Raw genomic sequence first — 16745 nt, 5'->3', positions numbered from 1 at the left:
TTCATATCCCTTTGCTCTGACATCCTCATCTCCATAAACATCCTTCAGGATTTCTCTTGGAGACTTTTTTCACTTCTTCAGATAAAGCACCATTTCAACTTTCACCTAGGTTACCCAAAGTTGCTTTTACCCCTCCAACTGGTTTCCTTCCTCATCTAATCCTCTTATTGGTCATTTCACATCTTCCCAAGGGCTCCACCACTGTTTTTTTCAAGTTCGTACTTATCTCTCGGGCGTTATAGTTCCGCCATCCACCTTGTAATCTGCAGCCTCAAGGTATGTTCTGTCTGTGAACCTTCAGAGAAGGCCCAACAACTGAGTAAAAACTCTGACCAAGCCACGAAGGGGTACTTGCAACACAACTCCCTACTCTCGTTCATGTTGTGAAAGCTGATCCCTTTACTCAGCTGTTTCTATCGCTTCCTTTCTTTCTCCCCAGACTGTTACCACCCTACTCCCAACTATCTCAATGGCATGAAATGTTGATTTTATCATTTGTCTACTTCTTTCTGGAGAGCTCTCAAGGGAGCAATGCAACTGAAGTGGAAAAAGAGGGAAGAGTGCAGAGATGGAGCTCAACTAGTTCCTGGTCTCAGCTGAGACGAGCCCTTGTAAAAGAGATCAAGTCTTTTGATGTTACAGGTCACGTCTGGCACAGACCTGGTACCCCCAAATGTTCAACATTAACTCCCTAAAGCAAGTAAGGAAAAAATCCAGAAGTTTCTAAAAATAAAAAGGCCCGCTAGTCACTGAAATTCCAGCAGATGGCAGACACTTCTGTTCACCACTACCATCCTTGGAGGACAGAGAAGCAAACTTCCTGGAACTGCCAAGCAGAGGAAAGGAAGAAGTGAGGTGAGTAGAGGACAAAAGCTTTCTAATCCCCTTTTCAGAGAAAGATATCTACATTTGTCCAAAAAGTATAGTTATCTCCCAAGAACTAAACACAGTTGTACTGCAGTAAAAAGATGGATTCCTGTCTACAAATTATTTACTAGCTTTAAGAATTCAGGCGGTTACTCAACTTTTCTGTTCTGCATTGGTAAAATCGTAGTATATACCCGGTAACATATCTGTGAAGATTAAATGAGGTAATATCTATAATATGGTGCCTAGTATTTAGCAAGCAGTAAATAAATGTTGGTTCCACTTTCCACCCCTACCCTTTTTTCTCAAGTACAGTAACATATCCAAAGTAAAACATTTTATTGGCTATTTATTAAGGGTCTATAGCCATAATTAGTCAAAAATCTAATAAAGATGAGGTGCTGAGGGAGAAGTGAAAGTAAAGATAGAAAAAGTGGGATGCAAGTAAGGCTTTCAAAAGGGCCCACACCAAAGGTTCCCATCATCTCAAAAGAGTGCTAGCAATGACTCTTAGGACTCAAGGATTAATCAGATTATGAAATAGCATGCCTAATAAATGACAATACAGTGACTAACAGTGAAATTTTTTTATCATTCTGGAGAAAGAAAGTGGGAGAAAAGTCACACACATTAATTATCCACGATGCCAAGATTCTGAGGAATAAAAATTTCCCAGCTAGGAGGGATGCCTCCCTCAGTTTTTGTTTTATTAATATGAATAAAAAGCATCTGCTCCTTCACCACCAAGTCTTGTACTCAGAAATAACTGACCCAAGTCTGGGAGAACAACCAATTCAAGTGTGAAGGGCTGAGGCTTCCAAACACAGCCACTGTTTCCTATCATGCATCTTCATCTCAGTGGTGGCATGGTCACCTGTGGCAGGGATCCAAAGGGTGAAGGAGCAGATGTCTATGAACACTGTGTGGTGACAGTGGCTCTCAGCCTCCAGACTCATAGCTCTGTGTGGTGGCCTTCTGCCTTCAACAACTCACTGGGCTTCATGAAGATGCCTTCCATGGCTTTCCAGTAATTGTTCTGGCTTGGCTGGGCCATGCCATGCACCTCTTTTTGCCCACTGATGGGTCGACCATATTGTTCTCCTGTGACAGACAGCAGAACCTCAGTGGAAGAATGCTTGAACCGCACCTCACCATCCCTCACCCAGTAGGGCCCATTACAGAGCACTGTCCAGTCATCCAGATAATCGCCTTCACCTTCCTCACCAAAAGCACTCACTTCCTGGAAGACACAGATAGGTAGTGACATTAGTATGGCTGACACATAGACTTGAAAAGGGGAGGGAGGCAATGGGAAGAAAACTAAGACTATCCAAAAGTGATAAATAAGAGGCTTTCCAGTGTTGTTTAAAAATAAATAAAATAAAATAAAATAAAACTGTGGAAAAAAGATAAAAAGACACCAAGGACATGAAATCACTTGCCATAAGATTATGGTCCAAACGTTTACTTTGCAAATATTCCTCTATTTGCCTTATATTTTCTATTATAGTCTTAAAATACTTTACCTCTTGTTATTTGACGTTAAATATTTCTGCCTCATTCCCTTAACTAGACATTAAGTGGCGTGGTGAGAAACACAAGTTGGAAAGGGGATGGGCTCTGGAAACAGGCAAACCCTGAATGTCAGCTTTGTCCCTTCCTGTGTAACTCCTATGGGCTTTCATTTTCTCCTCTATAAAATGATGACAATGATACCTTACAAAATAATTGTGAGAATTAAATAAAATAATAAATATTAATTGAGCAGAGTATAGCAGATTCTATCTTCCACTCGTATTCTAATCCCATTCCCCATAAGGCCAAAAATTCAGAGTTTCTATCACAATTTTAAAAGTAACTGATTATTTCAGACATATATAATTTTTTTTTAATTGAAGTATAATTGACCTACAACACTATGTTAGTTCCAGGTGCACAACACAGTGACTCAATATTTCTATACATTACAAAATGACCACTACCAGACACATACAATTTAAATATACACTAAGAGCTATAAAATTTTAGATGATAAAAATCAGTTATTTGAAAATAAAGTCTGTAAGACTAAAGGCAAAAGAAACTGCACATAATTAATTTTACTACTATACTTGTATACTGGAACTGAACAAGTAAGTAAATGGATGAGAGTGTTAGCAGCCCGGTGTCTCACTGTTAGAGTGGGAATTTACAAATAAGCAAAGGGAGGAGGCTAAAATGGTCTATGTGGCAATGGATTAGAATTGGAGGCATCAGTAAGAACTCATGTTTAACTTAATATAGATATAGATGGTTACATACGTGAACACTTACAATAAATATGAGTATATACACGTACATACATATATTTCTTTGCTCTGTCAGGTGAGAGGGCCTAAAAGAAACAAAACCCCCTAGCAACAAGCTCATGAAAGGCCTAGATCTTGGTTTAAGAATACCCTTTTCCAATAAAAGGAAGCAGGACTCCATAGGGAAATAGCTGATTCTAGGACTGGGGCAAGAAATATACAAGATCAGCCTGGAATATCTTTTACTGCCGGAAAGTAAGGAAGTGTTAAAACACAGCCACACACATACACAATGATGGGAGCAGGTCAAATGGACACAGGAGACAACTGAAAGAGCTCCCAACAGCCAAAGTTGGAAAAATGTGAGCAACATAATGAAGACAGTGGTACTGGATTGTAACTCAAAGTATAAAATAAATATCCAGGAGTCCACACCAATGAAAATAAATGACTGAATAAATAGAGAAAAGACAAATCTTCCATGCAGAAGAATTCCAAATAAATTATGTAACTCTTCTACCCTAAAGGAAGAGGAGCATAACTCCCAACTCAAGTATGAGCTGTGCACAGTGACTTCCTTCCAAAGAGTACAGTATGTAAAGGGAAAAAGTGAAAAGAATAACTTTACAAGAGAAACCTGAAAAACACTACGTCAGCCAGGTAATCAATATCAACAATCATAAGATACTATGTACCCTTGATAGATGGGATGAAAATGGCACTTTACCTCTGTGGTCTTCCTCCCCAAAACCTTTATAAATCCAGTCTAATCATAAGAAAAAGATCAGACAAATTCCAACAGAGGATGACCCTATAATATACCTGACTAGCACTCCTCAAAACTATCAAGGTCAGGACTTCCCTGGTGGCGCAGTGGTTAGGAATCCGCCTGCCAATGCAGGGGACGTGGGTTCAAGTCCTGGTCCAGGAAGATCCAACGTGCCGCGGAGCAACTAAGCTGTGCACCACAACTACTAAGCCTGCGCTCTAGAGCCTGTGAGCCACAACTACTGAGCCTGCGTGCCGCAACTACTAAAGCCTATGCACCTAGAGCCCGTGCTCCGCAACAAGAGAAGCCACCGCAATGAGCAGCCTGCGCACCGCAACGAAGAATAGCCCCCACTCGCCGCAACTAGAGAAAGCATGCATGCAGCAACAAAGACCCAACGCAGCCAAAAATGAATAAATAGATAAATTTATAAAAAATAAACTATCAGGGTCAACAAAAACAAGGAGAATCTGAGAAACTGTCACAGCCAAGAGCAGTCTAAGGAGACAACTAAATGTAATGTGGATGGGATCCTGGAACAGAAAAAAGACAGTAGGTAAAAACTAAGGAAATCAGAATGAACTATAGACTTTAGTTGATAACAATGTATCAGTATTGCTTTATTAACTGTAGCAAATTTACCATACTAATGTTAAGATGTTAATAGGGGAAAATATATACAGAGGGGGAGTGGGAGGGAAGCAGTCATGAAGGGATCCACATCCTTCAAAAGTTCAAGGCTTAAAAAAAATGGCACAATACCTAATTCATTTTCCTAATGTGGTTAGTTGGCATCATAAAAAAATAATAATTTTTATCACAAGTTTGGAAAACACTGGGTTTCTTTATTGCAAGATTTATCAAGATAACTTATGATACACTAACATATACCTATTCTCTCTTTCCTCATTTCTTGATTTGATCTAAATGTAGAGTCTCCATTTTGACCAGAAACAACTTCCTTCACACTTATGAGACAGAGGCAATTCTTCAGGTCTGCACAAAAGAGAAGATCTATACCTGGAAGAGAAAGGGCTAAGAACCAAGATATCAAACAACTCAACTGAGTAATGAGCAGCAATGACCCACAGGATGCCACCTAACCTGGTTTCCAGAAAGAGGTGAGGTGAAGTGGTGACTGTGGAGGTTTCGGCCGGTGTTGACATGTGTCAGCCGGATGGGCTGACCACATCTGATGGGGGTTCCCCTCTCACACACTGTGGCCGTCTTCCCCCGTATCCTCCAGTAACTATTGCTGTCATCCACAGAGGTTACACCTGTCACTGACTGCTGCCCACTACCTGCAGTCAAAAAAAAAAGAAAAAGAGAAAGAAAAAAGGGTGAGCTCAACCTGACCCCTCTCTTTCCTATGGCTAATAATGTGCCCTGTGTCATAAAATAGGTTTGGGGGGCTGGGAAGGAAACCCCATGCTTCATATTTTTTTCTTGTATGATATTAAAATATATATGAAAAACACTAAATGTATTTATATAGTATTAGTTATTATATGATAAACTATATTTAAGACTGTACCATATCAGAGCTTCTCTGGTGGCACAGTGGTTAAGAATCCAATCTGCCTGCCAATGCAGGGGACACGGGTTTGAGCCCTGGTCCAGGAAGATCCCACATGCCGTGGAGCAACTAAGCCCGTGCACCACAGCTACTGAGCCTGCGCTCTAGAGCCCGCGAGCCACAACTACTGAGCCTGCATGCCACAACTACTGAAGCCCGCGCACCTAGAGCCCGTGCTCCGCAACAAGAGAAGCCACCGCAATGAGAAACCCGCGCACCGCAACGAACAGTAGCCCCCACCCACCGCAACTAGAGAAAGCCCGCGCACAGCAACGAAGACCCAATGCAGCCAAAAATAAATTAATTAATTAAAAACAAAATAAAATGAGACCGGTTTTTGCTGTCAACTTTAATCCAACAAGCCATTACAGCTCTCCAATTCCTGTAAGTGATATATCCAACATATTACAAAAGTTTTTTTTTTTAATTTACAATTTCAACATTTTTTTTTAAATTTTATTTATTTAGTTATTTGGCTGCATTGGGTCTTTGTTGCTGTGCACGGGCTTTCTCTAGTTGTGGCGAGCTGGGGCTACTCTTTGTTGCAGTGCACAGGCTTCTCACTGTGGTGGCTTCTCTTGTTACGGAGCACAAGCTCTAGGTGCGCGGGCTTCAGTAGTTGTGGCACACGGGCTTAGTTGCTCCGCGGCATGTGGGATCTTCCCGGACCAGGGCTCGAACCCGTGTCCCCTGCATTGGCAGGCGGATTCTTAACCACTCCACCACCAGGGAAGTCCCACAAAAGTATTCTTAAGTCATCTAAATTTGGTTCATACTACTTAAAAATGGTGCGATTTTGCAGGTTAAAAGGTACTAGGTTAAACATGTAGCTACAGGCTTGAAAAAAAAGTGGAAATATACAAATAATAATTGCTAACCAGCTAATGTGTACTTGAGCAATTACTGGGTATCAGATACAAACCCAGGCTTTTTACTTGAATATTCTTAATTGATACAATCATCTACTCTCTGAGGTAGCTATTATTATTATTACCCCGATTTTACACTGGAGTGTTAAAAAGGCTGAATAATATGCCCAAGATCACATAATCTTAAGAGACAATGCAGGGTTTGAACCTAAGTGGGCCAACTCTAGAACTCACACTCTTAACCACTCTACCACCTGGCCTCCCACAAAGCTTTATTTTCTGTTAAGTTCCCCCAAATAGGCCACTCATATAAACTCAAGGGATATTCTCTTCCCTAGGCCTCATTCACTACTCAATTCTTTGAAGGCACTCCGTATTTCCCAGACACTTTCCTCAGTCACTCTTGCCTATTCCTCCTAGCTTTCCCTTCAGTCCCCTGGCCCTGCCTGACCACAAACTTTTGATGACACTTCCCTTTTACCACTTAACATAACTGCATTGCACCAGTTATCTGGGTGAATGTTTATGACTAAACTACCAGTTTCTCTCTCTTGTTTCTTCTACTCAACTCAATGATTTTGTTATATCTTAAAAAAAAAAGGCTAACCAACCCTCCCTCCTCACTTCTGGTTACTGCCTTACAGTTCTCTTGGTCCTCACTTCCATGCCTCACTAAATCATGGTCTACACTTTCTGTCTCCTACTTTTCACTTTCTATTCAACCCTCCACTTCCTTTCCCATTCTTAAACTTTAGGATTACCCAGAGTTCCATCCCTGGCCCTTATACATTCTTAAATACTGGTTGGGGATCAAGACAAAAGCATTTACAAGTGCTTCAACAAGTTTTTCAAGTGATTCAAATTGACACCAGATTTCAAACCACAGTTCATCCTGGGCAATTTCATTTACTCTCCCCACATCTTCAACCACCACCCAGACGATGTTGTACTTAACTCTGTATCTCAGGCTCAGCACAGATCTCTCTTCTGAGCTCCAGACTGAACCTGGTTCTCAAATCTGGATGCCCATCAGAAGCACCTGAAGAGATTTTTAAACCTATAGATTCCTACTGGCAGCCTCTCTCCACCCACATTCTGATTCAGTACATCCAAAATAGGAAACTAGATCAAATTAAAATATAATAAGCCTGACACATAGTAGGTATTCACTGAATGGCCGCTAGGATTATTTTACTTTATTTTTGGATGCATTGGGTCTTCGTTGCTGCGCGCGGGCTTTCTCTAGTTGCAGCAAGTGGGGACTACTCTTCGTTGCGGTGTGCGCGATTTTCATTGCGGTGGCTTCTCTTGTTGCGGAGCACAGGCTCTAGGCACGCGGGCTTCAGTAGTTGTGACACATGGGCTCAGCAGTAGTGGCTCACGGGCTCTAGAGCGCAGGCTCAGTAGTTGTGGCGCACGGGCTTAGTTGCTCCGCGGCATGTGGGATCTTCCCGGACCAGGGCTCAAACCCGTGTCCCCTGCATTGGCAGGCGGATTCTTAACCACTGCGCCACCAGGGAAGCCCACCGCTAGGATTATTAAGACGTCCCAACAATGACAATTCAGTTCCTCTCCTAGTCTACCTGGCCAGACAGGTTTTGGGTATCATAAACCACAGACCAGTCTCCATCTAAGAGAACTCCTTCCTCTCTTGGCTAATAGCATCATCAGTTATCTAAGATAGAATTCTAGCAGTCATCTTAGATGTCTCTCACATCTCACTACCTGAACTTTTTTCTCTCCTTTCTGTCTGTTTTCGTTTCCTTGTAACTTGCTCACTGGCTCACTACTGTATTTCCTGTATCTAGAACAATATTAGACACACAGTAGATTCCTTAAATCTATACTGAATGAATGAATCCACAAATAATTGCTGAATTATAAATGAACCCACAAGCTAAGCATTTTAGTTTCATACGTTAAAAAGCCCTCTAAACAGTTTCCTCTCCAATTCCAGTGAGTGCTTCAGTTCTTCTTTACAAAAAGGATAAGGTCTGAGTGAAAAGAGGCCAAAGGAAAAGAGTTGAAGAACAAGTGTAAGATGGAAAAGAGCTAGAACAGAGGGTTATAATCAAAGAATGAGGTCTTGGAAGACTTCAGAAATAACAGCACTTACTGTAATTTCTACATGTCTGTCTCTCCTGCACTGAGTAGTACCAGCCTGCAGTAACTGAAAGCAGACTTTGACCCTGGACAGATGTGGATCGAACCCCATCACTGTCATTCACTAGCTGCCAAGGCTTGAGTATGCGATTTATTTGAGTCTGTTTCCTCACCTGTAAAATGAGGATAATAATAGTCTATGCGTCGTAGGAATATTGTAAGTCTTAAAAAGCAAATATGTAATGTGCCTGGCACGAAGCTCACCACATAGAAACTAAGATTACGATTAAGATGCTTAAGGACCACTCAACTCTCGGACTCTCCGCCTCCAGACCTCAGGAACCTCCCCCGGGCTCCCCTAACCTTCCCAGACCACACCCCTCAGAGTCTCTCTAGGCCCCGCCCCCTCCGGAGCCTACCAGGCCTTCCCAGCCCACCCGAACCCGGGTGGCCGTACCTGACCCGTAGCGCACGTCGTGTGAGTGCAGTCGCACGTTGTGGCGCGTATTGAGCAGCTTCACCACAGAACCGCATGTAACGACAGCCAGATTGGACGATCCCACAGCACTCCACAAACCCCCGAACAACAGCAGCGACACCACAGCCATCCTGTCTGTAACACGGAACCCCTAATCTTCGAAGAAAACTCGGCCCCTCCCCGGAACCGGAAGCCACGGGTGGAACCACAGAGAGGACGAAACGGCGCTCTAGTCTGGTCTTTATGGTTCCTTTGGCTAGAGCGGCCTGAGGAACAGGCTAGGTCTGGTTGCTTCCGACCTCCTCATTCAACTTATTCTGTTCCGGGGGCCCTGTGACAGTTGCCTTCCTGATCTGCTTTGGGCAGCCCAGCCCAGCTACCCCCATCCCTCCCTCCCCAGCTGACCCCCGCCCCCGGCGAAGCCCGTAGACCCGTTTGGGAGACGAGAGCAAGAATGGTCCGCCCACTCCCAGTGACAGGGGGCCGGAAGTGACGTAGTACGTTGACGCAGCAGCGGCGGCGGTGGCGGCGGAGGGACCGTGCGGTGGGTCCGTACTATCTTTTCCCAGTCTCGGTTCGAGGACTCCATTTTCCTCGGTGGGGGCTTAGCTCACCGGAGAAGCGGCGGGCCTCAGGCAGGTAAAGTTTGGACTGGAAAGCGTGTTCCTCGAATGGGTCAGGTGGGGAGCCAGGCTCCTAGGGCCTGGTCCCGTAAGGGACGAGGCACTGGGGAGCCGTATGCGGGAAGAAGGGGGCCGCCGGCCTGCCCTGCTGTATGAGAGAGAAGGAGGAAGAAAGCGGGGTAGTTGCTCGGAGTCTCAAGGCTTTTCCCAACCCTCTGCCACCCAGAACCCATGAATTGGGTGGCCTGTTGTGTCAACAGGCTTCCTGGGACGCCGTCCTTCTCTCGCAGCTTCTGAAAACTGGGCCGCGCGATAGGATTTGGAATGGAAGGGACCTGGGGCTTCCGAGTCAGGATCAGGTGATCGAATTGTTTGTCCTGGGGATGTGAAACCTACGGAGCTTCCAGCAACTCGGCCATCAGGCTAGAGGGCGATGCCAAATTCCGTCTTTTTCCATATTGTTGAATAATATAATTAGAACTTTTTGTAAATGACTACATTCATCAGACGCTTACCACACACATCAGAATGGGCTATTAAGACAAAAACTTCATTTTCTTCCAGTTTCTGCCTTTCTCTCCAGGGACTCCCTTGAACCAGCTGGAGCGATTCATTTCCCGTGTTTGTTACAAGTACTGATACTTATTTTTCTGTTAGAGGAGGCCTCAGCTCTCTTAAAATACTTCACTGTAATATCAGAAATAGCAAGGGAGTATTCAGTTACACTGCTGTTGTTAATGAACATGGAGAGTGTAAAGAATTTTGAATATGATTTCTTGGGACAAAAAAAGCTTAGTTCGATCTTTTTTAGTTTAACTGTTTATATGAAAGTTACTGATTTTTAAGTCTTATGTATTGATTACAAAAGTATGACTGCTCCCCCATCAACTGTAAATTTAGAGCCCTTTTGCATGACTTGTGTTCCTCCAGCCAGTACAAGTCTGAAACATCTGAAAGCTTATTTAGTTGGTTTGGGCGGCTACTAGATCAGATTAGCATGGTATTGCTACTCCCAAAGAGGTTTAAATCTCATCCTGGGATTAATCACATCAGGAAGTGGTGCAGTCACATCTTACAGTTGAATTTCCTTCAGAGTTTAATCCTGGGTTTTCGGCATGGCTTCCTTCAGATGACCTAGTCCTGTGGCTTTAATAACCATCTGAAAGTTGGCAACTCCCGAGTTTAAATCTCTAGCCCAGCCTTCTCTCCTCTATGTTTAAGAATCACACAAAATGCCTATTTAACAGCTGCATTTGGATGTCTCTTAGACATCCCAAACCTGACATAAGAAAAAGAAAATTTTGGTTTTTCCCATCATCCCAAACCTGGTCTTCCCTACATTACTAAGTGGTACTCTCATCCACATGCTTACCAAAGCCAGACCTCTGAAAATCATCTTGGATTCTTTTTTACTATCCACCCCCCCACCCCCCCGCCAGGTCTGTCATTAAGTCCTGTCATTTCTACCTCCAAAATATATTTCAAATCTCTCTTCTATTCTCCATCTCCACTGCTGCTATCCTGTTCCAAGCCACCAGCATCTTTTGCCCAAGCTACCACAATAGTATCTTCAGTTTTCTCTGCTTCCACCCAGAACCCCTCCCAGTCCATTTTCCACATTAGCAGGATCAGGTCAGGTCAGATCATGTCATTTCCTTTTCCAGTGGCTTTCCGCGGCCTTCGCAGCCTGACTTGAGCAGGCCCCTTCTCCCTCTCGCATTCTGCTGCCTTCACCATTCTTTGGTCACACTGGCCATAGGATATTGCCTACCATATGCCAAGTTCTTGCCCACCTTTTCAGCCAGGAACTTCCTCCCCTGGCTCTGCATACCACAGCCTGCCCATTCTTGACCTCTTGGCCTAAACTAATCCTCTCAAAGGTGAGGGTGTTTACTTCCTTCCTAGCACTTACAGCAAGCTTTATTTTATTTGTTTGTGGTTTGTCTCCTGGCAAACTACAGAATACAGGTATCCTAGGGGCAGGGAGTTTGTCTTGTATGTGCCTGGCGTGTAGTAGGCACTCATTAAATAAATATTTATTTAATTAACAAGTAAATTATTAAGTCAGTTCTTGGTTTAAAACCCTGTAGGGGCTTCCCAGCACCTTTCAGATAGAATCCAAAATCCTTAAGTTGTCCTATCAAGATCCTTGTGGCCTCACCTCTCACTCATCATGAACCCTCTCTCCAGTCAAACTGACCCTCACTGTTCCTGCTACAGCATATTCTGGGCCTTGCGCTGGGAGCACTTTTCTCCAACAACACCACTTCTCTAACCATCTCCAAAGAAGCCAACTCCTCCACTTAGTTAATTCCGCCTCACTAAGGTCTTTATTTAAAGTCACTTTCTCAAAACCAGGTTAGAATCCTCTGTTACAGGCTCCCATGGTACCTTTGCCATCAGTTTTTTTTCTTTTAACATTTATTTAATAAATTTTTTAAAATTTTATTTATTTTATTTTTGGCTGCGTTGGGACTTTGTTGCTGTGCGCGGGCTTTTCTCTAGTTGCGGCAAGCACAGGCTTCTCATTGTGGTGGCTTCTCTTGTTGCAGAGCACGGGCTCTAGGCGCGCACGGGCTCAGTAGCTGTGGCTCGGGGACTCTAGAGCGCAGGCTCAGTAGTTGTGGTGCACGGGCTTAATTGCTCCATGGTATGTGGGATCTTCCTGGACCAGGGCTTGAACCCGTATCCCCTGCATTGGCAGGCAGATTCTTAACCACTGCACCAGGGAAGCCCATGCCATCAATTCTTTAAAGACCTTCTGTACTTCTAGATTAGGGGTTCCTAAACTAAGAAATTAGGCTACTCCCATTCATTTACATACTGTCTATGTCTGCTTTTGTACTACAATGGCAGATCAGCCCCTCTGTGCTAGAGCAGGAACTGTCTGCTCCCCCAGTGTGTGTTGCACAAGGCTCAGTAACTGTTGCAGGGATACTGAATCTGGTTACATATTTTAGTTGTTCCTGCTCCTCGTTTGCCCTTTCCTTGTCCCCCAAGGAAACATGGAAAGAAAAGAAAAAACTAATATTTTTACATTACTTATTATGTTAACCATTATTAACAATAGTGCTTTTTATGCCCAGGCATTGAAAAGATTCTTGAAAAGATTCTAATACTGTTATTTCTTATAAATACGGTATGCATGTTAAAATGGTTATAGGCAGAATTAACATTTTCTGTATTCTAACATCTTGATGTGATTAGGATTTTTCATAACAGAGTTCTGAATCCCAAATTTAAAAGAACTTGTCTTGAGTGGACTCTGAATACTTTTGTTTATTAAACTCTTAGGTTTTTGTATTCCAAGTTGGGTAGTCATTTGTGAACACCTTTGGAGTAGTCCTAGGCTCTTGCTCATCAAATGCAGAATGTCTTATAGTTTAAACTCCACACCAGACTTCTAGGGCTGTTCTCCAGATCACTAGGCCCTGTCAGACCTCTAAGCCTTTGCTCATGTTGCCTTTTTCCAGACTATCTTCTTAACTCCTCTCAACTCAGGCATCACCTTTTCTGAGGCATTCTCTGACCTCTGTCTTAATATTGCTTTCATAGTTCTCGTATATAACTACCATAAAACATTTATTGTGCTCTGTCATAACTTTATATTTATTTATTTATTTATTTATTTATTTATTTATTTATTTATGGCTGTGTTGGGTCTTCGTTGCAGCACGCAGGCTTTCTCTAGTTGCGGCGAGCGGGGGCTGCTCTTCGTTGTGGTGTGCGGGCTTCTCATTGCGGTGGCTTGTCTTGTTGCAGAGCACCAGCTCTAGGTGTGCGGGCTTCAGTAGTTGTGGCGCACGGGCTCAGTAGTTGTGGCTCGCAGGCTCTAGAGCACAGGCTCAGTAGTTGTGGCGCACGGGCTTAGTTGCTCCGCGGCATGTGGGATCTTTCCGGACCAGGGCTCGAACCTGTGTCCCCTGCATTGGCAGGCAGATTCTTAACCACTGCACCACCAGGGAAGCCCCTGTCATAACTTTATAAGTTTTTTGTGAGATGAATATGAACACTAGGGTCAAAAGCATGTTTTACTTATTTTTATATACCCAAGTCCCAGCACAGAGCTTTACCCTAAAAAAACAAAACTGTAAACGTTAATTGAAGCTGCCAGTGGAGGGAATTAACGGACATCTCTTTTTGCTCTGGTCTCCTTTTAATTGCCTCCTACATCATCTTGTTCAAAGGGAGGGACTGTGGAGGGCCTCCCCTGTGGCAATCTGATCCCAGCTCCGTTCCTCTTCCAGAGAATGTCATGGTAACCGCCAGCCTGTCCCTTTGAGCCACATCTTGTATTGCAGCTGTGCTTCCGCCTGGAGAAACCTTCTCCTTTCACCACCCGACTCCCCTTCTGGATCTATTTCAGTAGCAAATTTAACTTACAATCTGAATATGAGGAAAATTCAAGAGCATAAGTCCTAAATACAAAATCCAAATGACATCAGACTCAGATATCATATATTAATGATAATCACATACTAATAAATAGCGTTTTTGTTCTGGAATAGTTGCTGCTTGCCAACCTCAGCCTGCAGTGCTGCTGCAGCACCCTCTGCACACCTAGCTCCCCCAAATTGCAGCAAATCAGGATTGCGTCTGGCACAAGCTATTTTAACTAGAAGTCTTGGCAGTCAGTTAGATCGGAGGCATTCCCCAGCTATAGCACAGCATGTACTTCATTGCTAACCTAGGGAATGGGAGGAAAGCTGCATGCAGCACAGAGCACCAGCTGCCCGCAGAACAGAATAAAGCTGTGCTTTCATCAGGTAGGCTGTCTGTTCCTCTCTGCTAAGTAGGCTGTAGGGCATCTGGTCTGGAGGAGCTGGCATTTAGTGTGAAGATGTTGAGGCCTTACAAGACTGAATTTGTGGGTCTGATAGTCTAATTAAAGCAAGCTATCTGTGGGGGCTGCTGTACCCAAATCTATTTTTAATGACTCAGTTCAGGGCTGAAAGAGAGCAGTATTAAAATTAGAGCACCACATTTAATCGGCAGAAGTTTTAGATACTCACTTTTGGCTGTACTCAGGCTGAATGACCTTAAGGATACAGTTCTTGGGGGGGAAAGGGCATCAGTCTAACCCAAGGCTTCCTGTATCACCACCCTGTGGGACCTATACAATGGTGTAGTATAGTGGCTCTCAAACTTTTTGATCTCAGGACCCCTTTATACTCTTAAAGATAATTTAAGATTCCAAAGACATTTTGTTAATGTGAGTTATATCTATTGATGTTTATGAGATTTATACATATAGATGTTAACCAGATTAGAAATTAAAATTAATTTCTAAACTAAATTAATAATGACTAAATAAATAGATGAATGTTAATTCATTTTAACATAATAATAAGCCTGTTTGCAATATACAAGTATATCAAATCAACACATTATAGACCTTAACCTTACACAATGTTATATGCCAATTACAGTTGACCCTTGGATAACACAGTGTTGATGTGCTGACCCACCTCTCTTCCCCTCACAATCTGCATACGGCTATCTCTGCCTCAAAAACAAAGGAATTGATGAATGACTCACCCAAGGGCAGGAAGCTGAAACAGTTTGGATAGAATCAAAACTCAAACCCTGATTCTTTTGATTCCACATATTGTGATCTCTAATCAAACACAAACGGTTTCCCTCATTTAATTTAAAGATCTGTAAAATGAAAATACAGATACTACTATATTTGCTGGGTAAAAAATCCACATATAAATGGACCCACGCAGTTCAAACCCATGTTGTTCAAGGGTCAATTGTACATGAATAAAGCTGAGAAAAAAAATAAGCCCACTACATTTTAGCATAAATAACACGTTTTATGAAAAACAAGTATAATCTTCAAAACAAAAAACGTAGTAAAAAGAGTGACGTTGTTTGGGGTTTTTTTTGGTTTTTGGTTTTTTTGGTTTTTTTGGTTTGTTTTGGGGTTTGGGTTTTTGGAGGGGGGTTTGTTTTGGTTTTGGGTTTGGGTTTTTTTGTTTTGTTTTGTTTTTGGCAAATCCTTTTAATGTCTGCCTTAACAGAGGAATGCTGGATTCTCCTACCTGCTTCTGCATTCAGTCTGTTGTGATGCTACATGTCGTATAACCTCTGGAAAACTCCATTGTACACTCATGAGAGAAAGGAGGGGGTGATCCCTGGACCACACTTTGAGAACTACTGATGTGATAGGAACAACTGTTTCTGTGGAGTCAGACAGACCTTAACTCAGATCTCACCTCTTGCAGTTGACAGTTGTGTCGCCTTGAACAAGTGACTTCATCTCTGAGTCTATTTCCTCCTTTGCTGAATGGAGAGAGAAGTGTGCTGTAACTCTTAGGACATTGTAGGGGTTAATAGGTGATTTATTAAGTGTCTGGAACTTGGTAGGTGTGCAACAAATATTCCTCAGGGCACATTTTTTTTAATTGCTTAAAGTACCCAGGAAAGGCCTATATTAGTTTTGGTTCGGTTTTGTGGGTTTGTTCATTTTCCAATTCTTCCTGTGTCTGCTCTACATAATATGTCAAAATACATAAAATTATTTTAAGGTCCTTATTTGGCCCTCTACTAGACATCAGCTCTTTGAGAACATACAGTCCTGTTTCTCTTCAAATCCCCAGCTCCTAGCAGAGTGTTTGTACTTAGTAGGCATTCAGTACAGTTTGAAAAGAATGGCATCTGAAACCTCAGCCTAAAATTGAACATAAGACCATAGCATTGACCCTCCCTTTCCACCAGAACTTAGTACCTTCAGTTTTATTTCCTTGAGCTCAGTTAATCTTAATTGGTTATGGTATCAGTTGATATCAGTAAGGGTAATTTCAGGAGAATTAGAGCCACAGAACTTAAGCCTCCTTCTAGAGCTTAGACCACTTGAGGTAGCCATTAGCCACCCTCCTCTCTCTCCAGTTCCACTGCCATCTTTAACTGGGAAGACATGAAACAATAAGTAATCTATTTAACAGATACTTAGCAGTTTCTATTTTGTATAGAGCACCTAGTGGGAAACAGCTTATCTGGTACAGAATAAAGTACCATGTAATGCCTCTTATATTGCCGTTTATGTTTTCATGGGTTTTATTAGCCCTTCAATTGGATATCGTCTTTGACTTCCAGAAGCTTATAGTCTAAGTGGAGAAAATGGACATATGCAGTGGACCGTAATTCAGGACAGGGTGAGGAGTGGT

General features: G+C 42.8%; 2 protein-coding genes across 3 annotated transcripts in view; one reads left to right on the top strand and one right to left on the bottom strand.

The window, feature by feature from the left end:
• Positions 1 to 1439: 1439 nt before the first annotated feature.
• Positions 1440 to 9190, bottom strand: SDF2 (stromal cell derived factor 2). Its single transcript, XM_061175449.1, has 3 exons — positions 8930 to 9190; positions 5029 to 5225; positions 1440 to 2107 (listed from the first exon to the last, which is right to left on the bottom strand). Exons 1-3 carry the CDS (start codon positions 9078 to 9080, stop codon positions 1820 to 1822), a joined length of 636 nt encoding a protein of 211 aa, XP_061031432.1. The 5' UTR covers positions 9081 to 9190; the 3' UTR covers positions 1440 to 1819.
• Positions 9191 to 9456: 266 nt separating this feature from the next.
• Positions 9457 to 16745, top strand: part of SUPT6H (SPT6 homolog, histone chaperone and transcription elongation factor) — a 31061-nt gene continuing 23772 nt past the window's right edge. Inside the window, exon 1 of one of the 2 annotated variants that reach the window (XM_061174626.1) lies at positions 9457 to 9585. The gene's annotated coding sequence lies outside the window, so the exon portion shown is untranslated. Of the gene's footprint in view, positions 9590 to 16745 lie in introns of both variants that reach the window. The other variant, XM_061174625.1, reaches the window with a different exon arrangement.

The sequence above is a fragment of the Eubalaena glacialis genome, chromosome 19, assembly GCF_028564815.1.
Source record: "Eubalaena glacialis isolate mEubGla1 chromosome 19, mEubGla1.1.hap2.+ XY, whole genome shotgun sequence".
In the NCBI taxonomy this organism is placed as follows: domain Eukaryota; kingdom Metazoa; phylum Chordata; class Mammalia; order Artiodactyla; family Balaenidae; genus Eubalaena; species Eubalaena glacialis.
The sequence above is the reverse complement of the archived record's forward strand: the minus strand, read 5'-3'. Positions and strand labels throughout refer to the sequence as shown.

Coding starts and splice junctions, on each gene's coding strand:
- SDF2 (XM_061175449.1), bottom strand. CDS start 9,080: ATGGCTGTGGTGTCGCTGCTGTTGTTCGGGGGTTTGTGGAGTGCTGTG. Junction 5,226..8,929: donor CGACGTGCGCTACGGGTCAG/GTACGGCCACCC, acceptor TTTTGACTGCAG/GTAGTGGGCAGCAGTCAGTG. Junction 2,108..5,028: donor CACCTCTTTCTGGAAACCAG/GTTAGGTGGCAT, acceptor TGTGTCTTCCAG/GAAGTGAGTGCTTTTGGTGA.